General features: G+C 38.2%; 1 protein-coding gene across 7 annotated transcripts in view; it reads right to left on the reverse strand.

Annotated features, from left to right (window-relative positions):
* The window catches only part of baz1a (bromodomain adjacent to zinc finger domain, 1A), a 39367-nt gene that overhangs the window by 7646 nt on the left and 15681 nt on the right, over positions 1 to 16040 (reverse strand). For 4 of the 7 annotated variants that reach the window (XM_077238915.1, XM_077238914.1, XM_077238918.1 and 1 more), the window contains exons 9-25: positions 13126 to 13280; positions 12825 to 12920; positions 12607 to 12745; positions 12257 to 12403; positions 11835 to 11930; positions 11502 to 11726; positions 11035 to 11200; positions 10829 to 10933; positions 10633 to 10721; positions 9845 to 10390; positions 6769 to 6932; positions 6511 to 6653; positions 6259 to 6407; positions 5971 to 6051; positions 3290 to 3537; positions 2875 to 3062; positions 2421 to 2755 (exon numbers count right to left, since the gene is read on the reverse strand). In XM_077238915.1, coding sequence (XP_077095030.1) covers positions 2421 to 2755; positions 2875 to 3062; positions 3290 to 3537; positions 5971 to 6051; positions 6259 to 6407; positions 6511 to 6653; positions 6769 to 6932; positions 9845 to 10390; positions 10633 to 10721; positions 10829 to 10933; positions 11035 to 11200; positions 11502 to 11726; positions 11835 to 11930; positions 12257 to 12403; positions 12607 to 12745; positions 12825 to 12920; positions 13126 to 13280 — 3072 coding nt within the window. Of the gene's footprint in view, positions 1 to 2420; positions 2756 to 2874; positions 3063 to 3289; positions 3538 to 5970; positions 6052 to 6258; positions 6408 to 6510; positions 6654 to 6768; positions 6933 to 9844; positions 10391 to 10632; positions 10722 to 10828; positions 10934 to 11034; positions 11201 to 11501; positions 11727 to 11834; positions 11931 to 12241; positions 12404 to 12606; positions 12746 to 12824; positions 12921 to 13125; positions 13281 to 16040 lie in introns of all 7 variants that reach the window. The other 3 variants (XM_077238912.1, XM_077238911.1, XM_077238913.1) reach the window with 1 other exon arrangement.

A 16040-nucleotide genomic window follows, 5' to 3' on the forward strand; every position in this document is an offset into this window, starting at 1 on the left:
TCTAAGGTGTGCAATTATTTTCAAGGAAATGCAGGTTCCTGGCAGGTCTTGACCACATTATAGTTCCATATCACTTCGCGTAGTTGATTGTAATAACGGAAAATAGGATACAATTCATTAAAAGAAAAAACATGCAGCCCCATGCGCATGGTTTAATTTTAATAATTATATATATATATATATATATCGCATTGAACCGAATCGGTACGGGCGTCACGGTTCGGTGCACGAATTTACACGAAGAATACACAGTATAAAAACAAATAATGCTCTAAATAGCGATAAATTTCGCTCAATTCGCGTTTGGTCTGAAGTGTGTGTGTGTGTGTGCGAGAGAGGGAGAGGCGCAGACGCGATCGAACTGTGTGTGTGTGTGTGTGTGAGTGTGAGAGAGAGAGAGAGAGGCGCGATCGAACAGTGGAAACATAAAAACATACTCCGTCATTTTGTTCATACAGGACATCATTCAAACTGCAAAGTGTTTACATATATTTGTGTACACTTGCAATAAAACACAACATTGTGCTTTTGTCACAGTCTAAACTCTTGTCAAACTGTAATCTACAACTGTTACCCAACCAAAATCGCACACACACAGTTTTATTTTTAAGTTACACATTCTACATTGATTAAAAAAGAAAATCAAACGTGGTTTTTAATGGTAGTATTATTTTTTACATAAATCAATTATTTATAATTCAGATGAGAATAAAGTTAGGGTTAATTAAAATAAAGGAAAACAAATATATTGATCTGAAATATAGCAAATTAATTTTAAATTCATTCAGGTACAATTACCAAACATATCGCAAGGTCTTTTTATTAATTTAATTAATAAACTAATTAAATTATAAAAAACTGTTGTCAGTGCACTACAAATAAACTGGTTCTATGCCTTTATTAATAAAACTTATTAAAAAAATTCAAGGCTTAAGACATTTATAAAAATACCTTCTGCATTTTTGTTTCGCTTTTCACTCCATTGTACCGAAATCGCACCGAACCGTGATGTCTGAACCGAGGTATGAACCGAACCGTGACTTCTGTGTACCGTTCCACCCCTAATATATATATATATATAAAATTAAAAAGTATATAGTCCCATCTATAATCAATAGAAAATTAAACTGAATATATAAATAAATTGATAGTCCTGCTGCATGGGTTTTCGTAATTATTGCAGATAATATAACAAATAAATAATTATTGATAGGCCTACTTGCTAAAAGGGCTTTGTGTTTCATTTATTAGGCTAGTCTACTGTCAATAATAGAAAAAAAGAATAAACGAATTAATTAAAACGAATTGAATTAATAAATAATAATATTGACGCACATGCTTTTCTGTCTCATTATTGCAACATTTCTCTAATAACTGCATTAATAACTGCATAAAGTTAATAACTCCGCTTCACGTCGTGACCGCATTACCATCTCGGTGTGTTCGAATAATTTAACGGCCTGTCGTCAATTATTCCTTGCATGATAACTGCTTTCTCTGGCTCTGTGGCAGATACCAGTGCCTGAAATTCGGTGCCGTTACCCAACGGTACCTTTTTTAGGTAATTTAGGCATATTTACCTCAATAACTGTAAAGAAACCATTTTCTTTCAAAGTCATTTGTAGAAGTGTTATTGACATTATACCAGAGCTGCCTTGGTCACTGTCTGTGATGATTGAATATTAATAACAACCATTTTAGTAATAAAACAAAAAATTCTATGAAATGTTTTGTTTTCCACAAATTCTGTGTTCATGAATCAAATGAAGACATATAAAAGATCAATTAAATGAATGTTTTATGAAATTAAACTTTCAAACAACGCAGCACAACTGAGCTTTATTATACTGTTAAAATTACAACATAGAAGTGTGATTATTCCTTTAAAAATAACAATACATTATTATCAAAAATTTATTTTTTGTGTTAGTATTATTATTAAATTGAGATATCTAAATTTCCGTGTGTTAATAATGTAAAGATAGTTTTTCTTAAATGAAACTGTAAAATGCTGATGAACTTCAGTGACTCTCAGAGCGGCTCTGGAAATGCATTCATGTTCTCAAATAGTGAGACTGCAGAGACTGAAAAACACAGCGTGTTTCAGTGTGTGTGGTAAATGAAACAGCCCGTCTGCGCCACTCATTCACGCGGAGACACGCAGGACACAGGAACTAAACAGAGCGATACTGACATTATGGGAAAAGCCGCAACAATGTAAACGTGTAGGTGTCTACATTAATTCAAAGGTCAAGTATGTAATTGTTTCAATGCTATTCTCTCTAAACCCAGCTTAATATAAAAATTTAAAAAATAAAATATAGATGCCATTTTGTTCTTTTTCATCCCTTTCTTTCATTCTGTATCCTAATTTGATGCATTAAAAAAAATCTTTTTGAGTGAAATCACTCACTCCTTACCAGTAATGGGTCTCTTCCTGGAGTCTGTATTCTCTGCAGCAGGACTGGACTGGTTGCTGGATTTGGCTGTTGTGCCATTAGTGGCGAGCACCTCTAGACTAAGACGAGCACTGGAGCGGCTTCCTGCCCGGGGTGGGGGTTTGCCATTGGACACCGAGATGGATTTCTTCCCTGAGTTTTTGGAGCCTCCTTTATTAGCAGACTGGCTCTGTTTGGGTGTGCTCTGCTGCGAGCGAGGCGTGAAATTACTCGATTCAGCTTGTTTTGATTTGGTGTTTATACGACCTCCTTTATTGCTCTGGATTGGAAGTTTGATGGCCTCCTTTTTGGACACACTGTTAAATAAATGAAAAAAAGAAAACAACTTTCATGACACTTCTGGTCTCTTTCTGCATAAATTTACTAAATCAAAAAGAAAAACAATCAAAATCAAGAAGAAAAAAAGTCCACTAACTCTTCCTCCTCTGACTCTTCCTCTGACTCTTCTTCTTCCTCTTCTGATTCTTCCTCCTCTTGTTCAGACGACTCCTCGTCCTCCATTTCTTCGTCTGAGTCAACAGAGGAGCGCTGACGAGAATTTATTCTATGCGAGCGCTGTTTGGGGTGGCACTCAGGGCAGAACCAGTCTTCAGAAGGAATAGCCTGTAGAGCAAAGGAATATCAAAACTTTATTCAGAACTCATAAGTTTAAAAGATGTTCTACCAACACAAAAAAGATGAATTTATAAAAAGATTTATAAACAGATTTCTGATATGTATCTGTATTTTGTCCCTGGCTGCATGCGTTTATGTACACACACACACACACCTTATTTTAGGTTTTATGAGGTGTCGCCTAAATCAAACCTTCCAAAACCGATATTTCTCACCTTCAGCTTTGGTCGAACACAGAAGATGTGATAACCTCTCTCACAGCCATCACATAGAAGCATATTCTCAGCGTCTCCTTTCCTACGGCACACCTTACAGCGGGCATTGAGGATGGATTTGGCCCAGACAACGCTGCGCTCAAGTGTAGAGAGATGCAGGAAAACCTGTGACAGGCTGGAGCAGGCCAACAGAGACTCACGCCAGCGTTCTTGCACAGTCTTCACCTGCCGCCCACTTTCACTGCTATCTGTTGAGAGCACACAGATGAAAATGGGTTTAGTACTGATCATTTAAACCAACATGTGCTAAAATAAAAAACACTCTTAGTTTGATAAACACTGTGGCGAGCAGGACGAGGCCGAGGGACGTGAGAGAACGGTGCGAGGCCGGTGGCGTGAGTGATAATGAGTGACACATGTGAGACGCACCAGTCTCGGATCTCTCACGGATGACTGCTGGCCACACCAAACAGAAACAAAACTCAAGTTCAGGCCTGTTCCTCTCTCGATCTCCTCTGTCGTCGCTCCTCCGTGAGAAATGCGAGACCGGTGCGTCTCACAGGTGTCACTCATTATCACTCACGCCACCGGCCTCGCGCCGTTCTCTCGCGTCCCTCAGCCTCATCCTGCTTGCCACAAACACATTTTTAAGCAAAACAGCTGGTGAGTCTCTCTAAATTGGTAAACAAGAAATTCGATGTTGACCAATTGATCGGTTTTGCTGATTAATCAACACAGATGACAAATTGTTCCAGTAAAAAAACAAAAACAAAAAAAACATTCGTTTTTAAGTGTTGCGTCAATTGTTATATAATTATACTTTATATAATTATAAAGTAATTCATTTGATGACTAGATGCAGCATTAGTGGAGAACAGAAGTATGTTTGCTGTCAAGGCTGAGAGGATGCTAACATTAATAGTTCCTAAAGTGATTAAAACAATAGACATGTTTCCATCCACCTATTTTGATTAGGGGTGTAATGGTTCACAAAATTTGTGGACTTAAAGACTATTACTAGTTCATTGACGGCACAATGTTTCTCCTGGTTTCCACATCAGCGCTGTTTGATCTAATATAGATCTACAGTTAATAACGGGAAATTTGAATGCTTCTCAAGATCTCGCAGCGATGTTATTACTTCTGTGGTGAATTCACATGTTTCCTTTACTGGATCTCTTAGAGCTGTGTAGTAACAGTGTCGCTTGATCAAGATCGGTTCGCTCTGCACTGGCTTTGGTCTAAACTGATAAAAGCTCCGTGAAGCACAAAATAATGAGTAGTGCAGTTTCGTTCCGCTTTAATTCCGTTTGCCATTTGATGTTGGGCAACGTTGTGGTGGTCACGTCAGCGTAACTGCTAACAAAATTTTGGTCACACCCAACTATTCGGTTTGTAATGTGTACCGGAACCGAAAGCCTCGTACGGAACGGTTCACTACGAATAACGTGTATCGTTATACCCCTAATTTTGATGCGAATGAATTCTATCAATGCGTATAAAAAAAATAATTATGCCCTCAATTGAGTCGAATAAACTTTTTTATCTGATAAGAAAACATGCGCATAAACTACGATGGAAACATTTACCGCATAAATTCCTCAATGCGCATCAAAAAAGACATCTTATGACAAAATACATGACTTCGCGATTGGACGGCATAACTGGACTAACCAGCAGACCAATCTCGTTGCACAGCATCCGAAATGCTGTTTTGGTGGTTTAATATAATAATCTTCCAAAAATTTCTTACAGGACTGCATTCCCAGAACTGTCTTACAAGACTGCATTCCCAAAAACAAGGCATCCACATCCAGAAGCAAGATAACTTCAGTGCGTTTTGTCTGCATGCTCTGACAAACTGACTGTTTGCAAGTAATTTATTAAAAAACAAATTTATTATATACAGTGGCTTTTCCTACTGCAGCAACTTCCATTTTTCTAAGTGATATTTAGCATCAGGTTATCAGGAAGTGACTATTTTGTTCTCTTCGGCTCACTGGATGGAAACGTTCGCAAATGTTTTATGAGATATTCCAATTTTGCACAATACGCTAAATTCGCAACTTTGGATGAAACACAGCTAGTGTGTCAAAAACACATGAAAGTCCGACCCAAATGTTTAATGTCACGATTGTTACCATCTATTTGCATTAGTTATATCTAGCTGGTCACTTTTATGCATTCGTTATCATGCGAAGTTGCATATTTAAAGCTAGTGACGTGAGAAAGCAAATCGATATGTTCATGCATGTTTAAAGATGGCCATCTTTAAGCACACTGTTTGTATTAATATGAAATGGTAACGCTTTACAATAAGAGTCCATTTGTAACTAACTAAGGTCAATAAAAGTATTGTTCATTTGTTAATTTCAACATTTACTAACAACTTTAAAATGTAATAATTTATATCTTATAACATTAGCTAATGCACTATGAACTAACATGAATGACCAACATATAATTAATATGTGAATATTTAAATTAAATAAGTATTGTACATTTTCATGGATCAGTTTTTTTTTAAATTAAAGTTAAGCACTATTTTATGCTGTTTGTTTTCATTCACTATCCATTTTAAAAACTATCGGTTGATTAATCTGTTATCAGCCAGCGTGGGCTAACCTAGTTATTGTTAACAGTCAAATTCACTATCGGTCGACCTCTACAATAAATCTTACCATCTTTCTCGCTGGACTGGTCGTCATCTTTCTTTTTGTCCTTTTTCTTGACCTTTTGGTCTTTCTTGGCGTCCTCATCACCTGATTAAAAATAAAACATTCAGAAATAAGAGCCTGTGGATTAATGAATTCAAATACATAACAGAAACATGATCCTAAAAACAAAGCAATCATCGATACAGGAACACACCCTTCAGAAAGAAGTCCTCTTCAGGAACACACCCTTACACAAATATATATGCCAAACCCTCAAAGTTTCAATGAATGCCAAAGCTAAATAGATCTTACCTAGTGGAGCTTTCAGGAACTTGCGCTCTATGCCCTGCTCTATCTGTGCCAGGGCCTGTGCTAAGTAGTGGACAATGTTACTGACAGGCTGTGGTGTGCTCACACTGGTGGACGTGACACTCTGACCCTCTGCCTTCAATTCATGCAGCCTAAACATAACACACCATCAGTTGTCCCATTCACAAACAGACTCTGCAGCAGCATCTGAACTGAGTAAAAATGCACAGATAACAGATATTACAGTAAAATAACCTGTCTTTGACTCTGACGTGATTCTCATCCAACTCCATCGGCTCCTCTTCTCCATTGATCAGCCCATTATCTTTGGACTCCGGGTTTAGCAGTTCATAGTTCCCGTTTTCCAGTGCGGCTCTCCATGAGTTTCTGACCATCACCTTTCCAGGAGTGAGAGGTGAAAAAAGGAGGAAAAGGACAGTTTGCCATTAACAAAGATCCAGATTAAACCACAGCAGGCTGTAAGAATGAAAGTATACTGTGGAATCAACATACTTTAATTGCTCCCAGAGTTCCCTGATAGATGCGGTCCTCAATGTCCAGTAGTAGATCTCTGAGACGGTTCTCCATGAAGCGCTCAGCAGGTACAGTGCTTTGCGGGTAAGACGGGCCAACTTTTGGCTTTACAGCAGTGACTTTGGTCTCTGACAGGGATTCCTCTGTACAATAAATTACATAAACTACATATATAAATCACATAGGACAGTATGTTAATGCTATCTGCAACAACCATCATTATTGAAAAAGTCACAGGGCACCAAAAAAAAAAAAAAAAAATTGGGGCTCCACAATAATGCTTTGTATTTGTAAAATCTATTCAAATTACATTTTAAAACTGAAAATGATATAAGCCTAACCAATATGCATGTGAAACATATACATTCGGAAATCATTCGTATCATTTAATCATTTGCGATATTTCAATAATTCTGATTAGGGATGCTAACGATTAAGAGATGATGGATTATTTGCAGATAATTGAATCGATAAAACCTATCGATTGTAAGAAAAGCTAATGTGCATGCTGCTTTACCACGAAACGCGTAAAAAGTGAGCGCACAAGTTATGTTTGGGACCATTTTACATTAAAAGGCTAGAGTTACACATTCATGACCAAAAGTTTGCATGTGCATTCGCAGCCTTTAGTTTTGTGCAAACAAAAAGTTGTAGACCTAATTTAGTTTTTTGTGTAGGCCTATGTATGATCTATCTCATAGGATGCATTTGGTTAAGAATTATCACGCTACAAAACGCCGCTGGTGATCATCTTCAGCAGATGCAGCTCAAACAGCAATGCACGACTAATAACAACTATGATTGGGACTGTCATATAAAATAACATTATGAGAACAGCATTTTAATAAATGGTTGTGAATTCTTTGGGTTTAGTTGCCGTGTTTCAGCACGTTGTTACGGGGAGAGCACATCCACCACAACAGGAGTAACACATTCTGACTAGCATGCATCTGAAGCGGCGTTGGTGACACATTGTAGACTATTAGTTGTTATATTTGATTATTAAATACGTAATTTAATTAAATGATCAATCACATAGACTCATTTTACAATCCTTCTAGCCTAAGACTAAAAACCCTTCTCAATCATTTGGTGAGGAACATAGCTTTTTGAGCAGCATTTGCACACCCTGTCATTCTGTTGGCTATTTGCCACTGCAGTAGACGCATATTGCATTAAAGGGTTAGTTCACCCAAAAATTAAAATTCTGTCAGTAATTACTCAGCCTCATGTTGTTCCAACCCTGTAAGACTTTTTTTCATCTTCGGAACACAAATGAAGATATTTTTGATTAAATCTGAGAGCTGGCTCACTCCTTCATAGGCTGCAGCGCTAGGTAATTGCATCTGCTGGCCCAGAAAAGTTAGTAAAGCCTCTGACGTGAGTTCACAAGAGCGCCACAACGCATGTGCGAGAACTGAGAAGATGACGCTCACGATCATTTGATGGGAAAGTGTGAAAGGTAAGCCATTCATTTTGCGGCATCTGTAGCATTGGTTTTGTCAAAAGTACCGACTTCGGTACCAAGTCGGTACTGAAATTTTAAAAATGTGACTCTTTGAGCGGAATCGTAAACACCTGTGATTGGCCATTGTACTCACGCACTCATCAAATATGTCTTTGATTGGCTACAATGATCAGCGCTTCAAAAACATGTTGTAAATATACATCAATGACGATCTTCAGCGAGCGCTTACAGAAACACACGGGAGCTTTTGAAAGCAGATGTCTATCAGCGCTTGAAAGAGACTTGGTACCAAATTCAGTTCTCGTGATTCGGACATCCAGGAATTGCACACATTAGAACCATTTTAAACACTAAATCAAGACCCATCTGCGTGGTCATCTCAGTTCTCACGCATGTGTCGAGGTGCTCCCGTGAACTTACGTCAGAGGCCCACACAGAAGAAAATTAATAGTTGAATAAAGTTATTTTGGGGTTTTTTGCGCACAAAAAGTATTCTCGTCCCTTGATAAACTTAAGGTTGAGCCACTGTAGTAGCTTAAGCCCTATTCGCACGGGATTAGTACTATCTGGGGACCTCGTGTGATTTAAAAATTACCCCGCCACATCTGAATTTCATGTGGCGCATTCGCACGGGATAACCGAAGCCTGTGATTTTACTCAAATTTACTGACTTATCTCCCGAATATGACTTCATAGGCTATTGCTTGGACATTTATTTTCGTTATAGGTCTAGCTGTATGATATATTATGACATAAACAGAGTAAAGTTCCTTACCGCATGCTGCTATACATGTCATTCAACTCCATCTAATCATTCTTTTTGTTTTTGCTCTTCTGATGATTTTCAGCTTTGACTTTCTGCAAATTGTGTAGTTGTGTATAGCAATATGACCCAGAACCAAAAATACTATCAAAACACTCCAAACCAGCCTCCATTCTTCGCGAAAGATGGATAAAAAGGCGCACATGAAACAAAAACCTGGAAAAAAATTAAATACGATCCGGCCAAATCACAGAGATGTCGATTCGCACGGGACTAATATTATCACAGGACCTCGGTGTTCGGCGAAATATAGTAGGTAATTTGCGGGGGAATTTTTACTTTACAAATTACAGACATGGCCGAACGGGATAAAGATCTCAGACAAACTCCGCAATTATTACAAATGACTAGAGGTCACCAGATAATACTTATCCCGTGCGAATAGGGCTTTAGACTATTTTAACGATGTCTTTACTAATTTTCTAAGCCGGCAGATGCAATTACCTAGAAGCCTATGAAGGAGTGAGCCAGCTCTCAGATTTCATCAAAAATATCTTAATTTGTTTTCCGAAGATGAACGAAAGTCTTACGGGGTTGGAACAACATGAGGGCGAGTAATTACTAATTACTGACAGAATTTTTTATTTTTGGGTGAACTAACCCTTTAAGGCCAACGATTAAATGACTTATTGATCGTTAATTTAAAAGACAATCGATCATGGATATTTGTGTAAATTGACATCACTAATTTTGATATATCGTGCAGCCCTAAAACAATTAAATAAAACATCATCTAGCAACCTGGCTCCAAAATCCCACAGTACCTGAGTGACGGTAACGCTGAGCAGCATTGCTATCCATCAGTTGAGTGATTCGCTTCTTCTCCTGCAGCAGAGTCTCTTTGAGGCCGCTCTCTCTGTGTCCACGAGGGTTCAGAGCCTCTATGAGCTGCTCCAGCTCCTCAGGCATGCTGTAGAAGTACCACTGATTGGCCCGGTTAACTGGGGGGGAGGTGTTCTGCACCAGCACCAGCTCCTCAGTGGTGGCATCTGTCTTTACAGCGCTCTCAGCTGAGAAAAGCTCTTCCATTTTGGCTTCAGGAGTAGGGCGGGGCTCTAGCATGTCCTCTGTTAGGCCAAAGAAGTCATCCTCAACAAACAGTGCCCCGGCAGAAGGGAAAATCCAGTAGCGGCGATAGAGGCGGTCTCGGCCAAGAGGTAGGATGTAGGTGCAGGCCATAGCCTTCTGAATGCGCTCCAGGAGTTCTTTCTCTTTGAGCTGCTGTTGCTGTAACTCCTCTGGGCTCAGACTGTCTTTCGTTTCAACCTCACCAACTTGTTTCTGATTTGGGCTGCCATTTATTTTATTTCCTAGAAAATTTTAAAGAATAAAGGAATACTATTAATATACGTTACAGAATTAGCATGTGAACAACCATTATTCTTTAGGTTTTACATTTCACACACCAATTGAATGTTTTATTAATTTGTTTTTGCTCATTTGATCTAAAAACCAATAATCAGTTAATTGAAAGAGAAAAGATTTGATCACAACAAGACCAAGAATGTGTCTTATGAAAGTAAACTGATGTGATAATTTTAAGAGCAGGTACCTTTTTTAGATTTTGCTGGTTGATCCTCATCATCTGTGTGTTGTTCAGCGTGACCTTCCTGACTCTCTGTGCTGGTGTCCATCTCTTCTCTACAACCAACAAACAGAAATCTTAATGAAGCATGTGGACTGGAATATAAGATGTGTCCCGAAACCCAGGGATTGAGAATTGAGAATGGATTATTGGTTCAGCTTACCCTGCCACATGGCCTCCATTTTTTGCCTCCTCTTTGAGTTTTTCATGTTTTTCTTTCAATTTCTGCTCCTGTTCCCTCAGCTTCTCCTCTTTTCTTTTTCGAACCCTGGAATATGGAGACTATTAACAACTACTAAGAACTATTAATTTCTAAGCATAAAAATCTTTAGTGCTGATAGGTAGGTGCAATTCTATGTAACGCTGTACCTCTCAGCAGCTTCCTCTCGCTCTCTGCGATGCTGTTCAGCTTTAAGTTCTCGCAGTTCCTGTTTGGCAGATCTCTGCTCGTCGGCATTGTCTTCTATAAAGTCTCTTGTGGAAACCAAAGTCAACAGCTTCCCACACAGAGAATGGAGGATCTTCAGTTTCTCTCCTGAACACACATTTGTTACAAAGTTATACACGTGCTGACTTTTTTTATTACTCATTTTACATCATACTGGCTTCTTTGTTTTATGTATTCATTTTTTAATTCAGGTAAATTTTGATTTGAAATTCTAGATCGTTTGTTATGAAAAAAGAAAAGAAAAAAGAAACATCTCATTGTAATTTTTTCCCCAAACATCTACTGTTTGGAAATATTATTGTTTAGTGAATAATATTGATTAAAAAAAAAAAAAAAAAAAGACAAATTCAAACACAAAGGATGAAAATTAAAATAAATAAACACTCACCAGGCAGCAGGTCATAGACAGCAGTGCAAGATAGCTTTTTGAGTAGGAACTGGTTTGACAGACGCAGCTCCACACAGGGGTCATCTGTGGAGCCAAACCCACCCTGTTTCTGGTAGCGGAACTTCGCACTGGTTGAGCTGCAGTCTGCCCCCGAGGACAAGATGTGCAGCCTCAGAATCTCAGAGAGCGTACAGCTGTCCAGATCCAACTGCTTCAGACTACAGCCTGTGCAGACAAATGGAAGAAACATGAAGGTGCACTAGATGTTTGAATTTACAGCAATTATAAATTATAACTGTCAGTACAAACATATTTCAGGGCAAATTGTCTGACCTTGGTGCAGTTGTGGCCAGGCAGCAGCAAGAGATGCCACAGCGCTGATGGCAGACTGTGTGGGGTCAGCATCATCCTCCAAAGCTTCACTCAGATCTGAGAATGAAAACAATCAAAAACACCTGGCTCACTATGGTATTAAAGGTAACTAACATAACACCTGACCTTTCCAGTAGTCGTAAACCAATATCCGTGAACTAATTAGCTACAATTTAGCACTTAAAGTACTGACACTGGACTAAGCGAATGCTATAAATAGTGTAATTTGAGTGCACATTTTTCCCCAAATATTGAGTATACAGTGGGATTTAATTTCAACCTTGAAATCCATTAAGTATATCTGTCTGTTAGACTTCATATGACAAAATAAAATTTTCACAATTCTGAACAAGACCGCAAGTCGTTACCTCTGCCAGTCTGACCTTTGGTGTCCGTTTCCGCCACTTGGTCCTTAGCCACTTCCTCCTGTTCCTCTGCCAGAGCCTGGAATATGGCCGAAAGAAAGAAGAAGAGCAATTCACAGAGCGGACCCTCAGGATCACAGCCCACTACGGCCTCCTCCAGAACCTCTGTAAACAGCAACAACCCTCATGAGGAACATTCAAAAATTATTATGCTCTGACAAAAAAAAAAAATCATAGTTAATTAAAAGCAAATTTGTAATATTATTAGGGCACTCGGGCTAGATTTATCAGTGAGCAAGAAAGACATATAATATTCAAACAATCCCATGGTGTATTGTGTTAATGAGCAGCCAGTAAGTATATCTTACCAAGTGTTACACCATCAGGGAACTCATCATTTAGGTCAAACAGATCTCCAAATGCATGCAGAAACTCTAGAACCATCAGAGCGTCTCCAAAAAGCTCTGGAGGAAGACGTGTCTTTACTGGAAGTGGTTTTGGCAGCTCCTGAAGACAAATTTAAAAACAGTGTTTAGTCTGCTGTTTATGTATGTGCCAACACAGAGTTCTCAGAAAGAATGCTTACCTTTAGGTCATCACACTCCAAGTCCTCTCGAGGTTTGTTCCATAACTTCAGTCGTTCTGCATATTTTTTCTTTTCCTCCTTTAGCTTCTCTCGTTCCTGAAGCACATCACAAAGAGATGATTATGGAATCAGATTTAGTAAACAACTTATAAAAGTATAACAGATACAATAATTAATAGCATATAACAAAAGATAAGCATTTAAAAGAATAATATACAGACAATTTATGTAGGACCAAAAAGCAGGACTGGAGATTGCGATATGCACTGAGAAAAAAAAAAAAAAAGTTCTTCCAACTCACCCTCTCTTTCTCGATCTTCATTTGTTCCTTCACCTCTTTCCGCCTCTGTTTCTCCTCTTCTAGTATCCTCTTCATCTCCTCTTTCTTTTTTTCCTTGTCCTCTTTTTCTTTCTTTTTGGACCCTATTAGATCTTCTCTTTCTTTCTTGAATTTTTCTTGATTATGCAAGCCATGTAAAGAAACAGCAAATTTCAGGGCTCGAAATTAACTTTTTTTTTTACTTTGTAGTACTATATATATATATATATTAGGGCTGTCAGTTAAACACGTTATTAACGGCGTTAACGCAAAACCATTTTAACGCGATTAATTTTTTTATCGCGAGATTAACGGTCTTTTTGGTCTAGCAAACTCTGTCGTTTTTTTCACATGCTTTTGCAACAGGACGCGGCATGCGCGGCGCTGCGCTATGAAACCCATTCATTTCAAGGGCTTGCGCCATGCTTGGATGTTTTCTTGCTTCGTCGACCAAAGCGCAAGTGGATCTAGCTAGACCGGAAACAAAACAACAGGCACGCGCGCACACACACTTGTTTGGGCTTGCGAGCCGGCCAAATAGGTTAACGTTACGTTTTGAGTGGATGACGAGCGCGAGACGCCGAAATGGATGCCAATAAGATTCTGAATGGAAAGTTTACTTTTAAAAAGTTGGCAAATGGTTCCATTGACTAGACCAAAGTGATCTGTGTGTTTTGTCGTTATGAACTGAGCTATCATCATCGCAGCACGTCCAGTCTGAAGTACCACTTCATGATGGCCAAGCACACACACACAGCTGATGCGAATTCTCCGCCCCCTCGTCAATATCAGTACCTCGTCAGTATTTCTTTCACCCTTTTATTGATGGACAGTGTTACATTGTGTTACAAAGAAATTATTTGCTCCAAGTGAGAATGTTAGTGTGAAATTGAACACAGTATTGCCTATGTTGTTATCAATAAAAAAAAATGTGCATAAAGCAAGCAATCCACTTTTTTCATGTTGATAAGAGCATTAAAATGAGAAAAAATTATGAACAAAAAGAAATCAAGAGACATTTAGAATAGATAAAAATGTGCGATTAATCACGAGTTAACTATGACATTAATGCGATTAATCGCGATTAAATATTTTAATCGTTTGACAGCACTAATATATATATATATATATTAGGGATGCACCGATACCACTTTTTAAGGGTCGAGTACGAGTACCGATATTTTTTTCCTGGTACTCGCCGATACCGATGCCTGTTGTACTGGGGGGGTTCTCGTTTTATGTGGCAATTTTCTAAGAACAACACAATGAGACTAATGAACAAATCAGCATCTTTATTTTCAACAACTTAAATAAACTTAAAAAAATAAATAATTCTTATTGTGCTTATCACAAATTTTCAAAGCCCAAATTTCACAGTGTCCAATAACCTCCAAAGGGCAAAACCAAGGACATAATGAATGTAATTTTTACCTGCCTGTCACAAAGTTGTCAAAGTGCTAAAGAAATCACAGACAACAAGACAATCAAATTTGTCATAAGGTGCCAAAGAAATCACAGAACAAATGTTTAACATAACACTGAGTAACAATGTAATCACAGCCGAAAGTGTAAAGTGAAATATTAGAGTGTATTATTAAATCTAGCAACACTATAACTGCAGGAAGAGTGTTCATAAGAATTAAGAAATATAAGCTAAGGATATACGTGAGGTATCGGTCTTTGGTATCGGGGTATTTTTACGAGTACGAGTACAAGTACATGAGCTTGGTATCGGGCCCGATACCGATACTGGTATCGGTATCGGTGCATCCCTAATATATATATATATACACACACACACACACACGTGTGTGTGTGTGTGTGTATATATATATTAGGGCTGGGCAGGGCTCGACATTAACGCTTGTCCGCTTGTCCGGGACAAGTGTATTTTTTGAAGGGACAAGTAAAAGAGAATTTTACTTGCCCGACCGGACAAGTAGTCTGAATAGAACATCAATAACAAAAATAAACAAATAACTAGGGCATCACTAAACCGAGAGAATGATTCTGATTTTATTACATTTATTGTAAGTTGTGATCGATTGTGGATAATGTAGGCTATTACTGACGGTAAGGTTGCGGTGTTGACGCTCGCGCAGCCTCTCGAGGAGAAATCGGCGTAGCACACACACAGCAAATGAGCGTAGCACACACACACACTCAGTTAACAACATACTGCCTATAAAAAATCTAAATGTGGAGTTTTTATATTTTTAACATAATAAGCAACCTCAATTATTTTTCCTGAATACCATCACGACTGAAAATGTGACATTGATTTCCTACAACAGTTCAATAAACAGTTAAAATTAAGTCACTTACATTTTAGATGCAATATTACCTGTTTTTGTTCTGTTTCAGCAGCGAAAATAGTTCCTAACAAAAATCACAGCAGAACCACGGCACATCTCACAGTAACACTTAACCTGTTTTCATCACTGAATGATTCAGCATTTTGAACGAATCGGTTGAGTCAAAGATTCAATGACCCATTCATAAACGTCTGTCTCATACTAGAATGAATCAGCCGTTTGAACGAATCGTTTGATTGAATGAATCAATGACTCACTCATTAAGACGGTCGCCTGCCACCACCTACTGGCGGTTTAGTGTTATGTATTTGTATATTTAAATCAATTTCATAACATTATTATTATGGTTTAATTTGATGAGCCCTACCTAGGGTAACAGCGCTATAGTGTCTTATTATTCTAAATAATTGAATTTATTGATCAAATTTAGGAATTTAAAATGAAAGATGAAGCATACATTTAATAAGATTGGGGGAGGAGATGCCCTTTAAAGGTGCAGATATTACAATATGCCGATTTAAATATCAAAGCTGATTGAACACTGATGAGAATATTGCTTCAGAATAAATTAACACACGAAGA

Source organism: Siphateles boraxobius, unplaced genomic scaffold (genome assembly GCF_051911475.1).
Source record: "Siphateles boraxobius isolate OS27281-9 unplaced genomic scaffold, OSU_SipBor_1 22, whole genome shotgun sequence".
Lineage (NCBI taxonomy): Eukaryota > Metazoa > Chordata > Actinopteri > Cypriniformes > Leuciscidae > Siphateles > Siphateles boraxobius.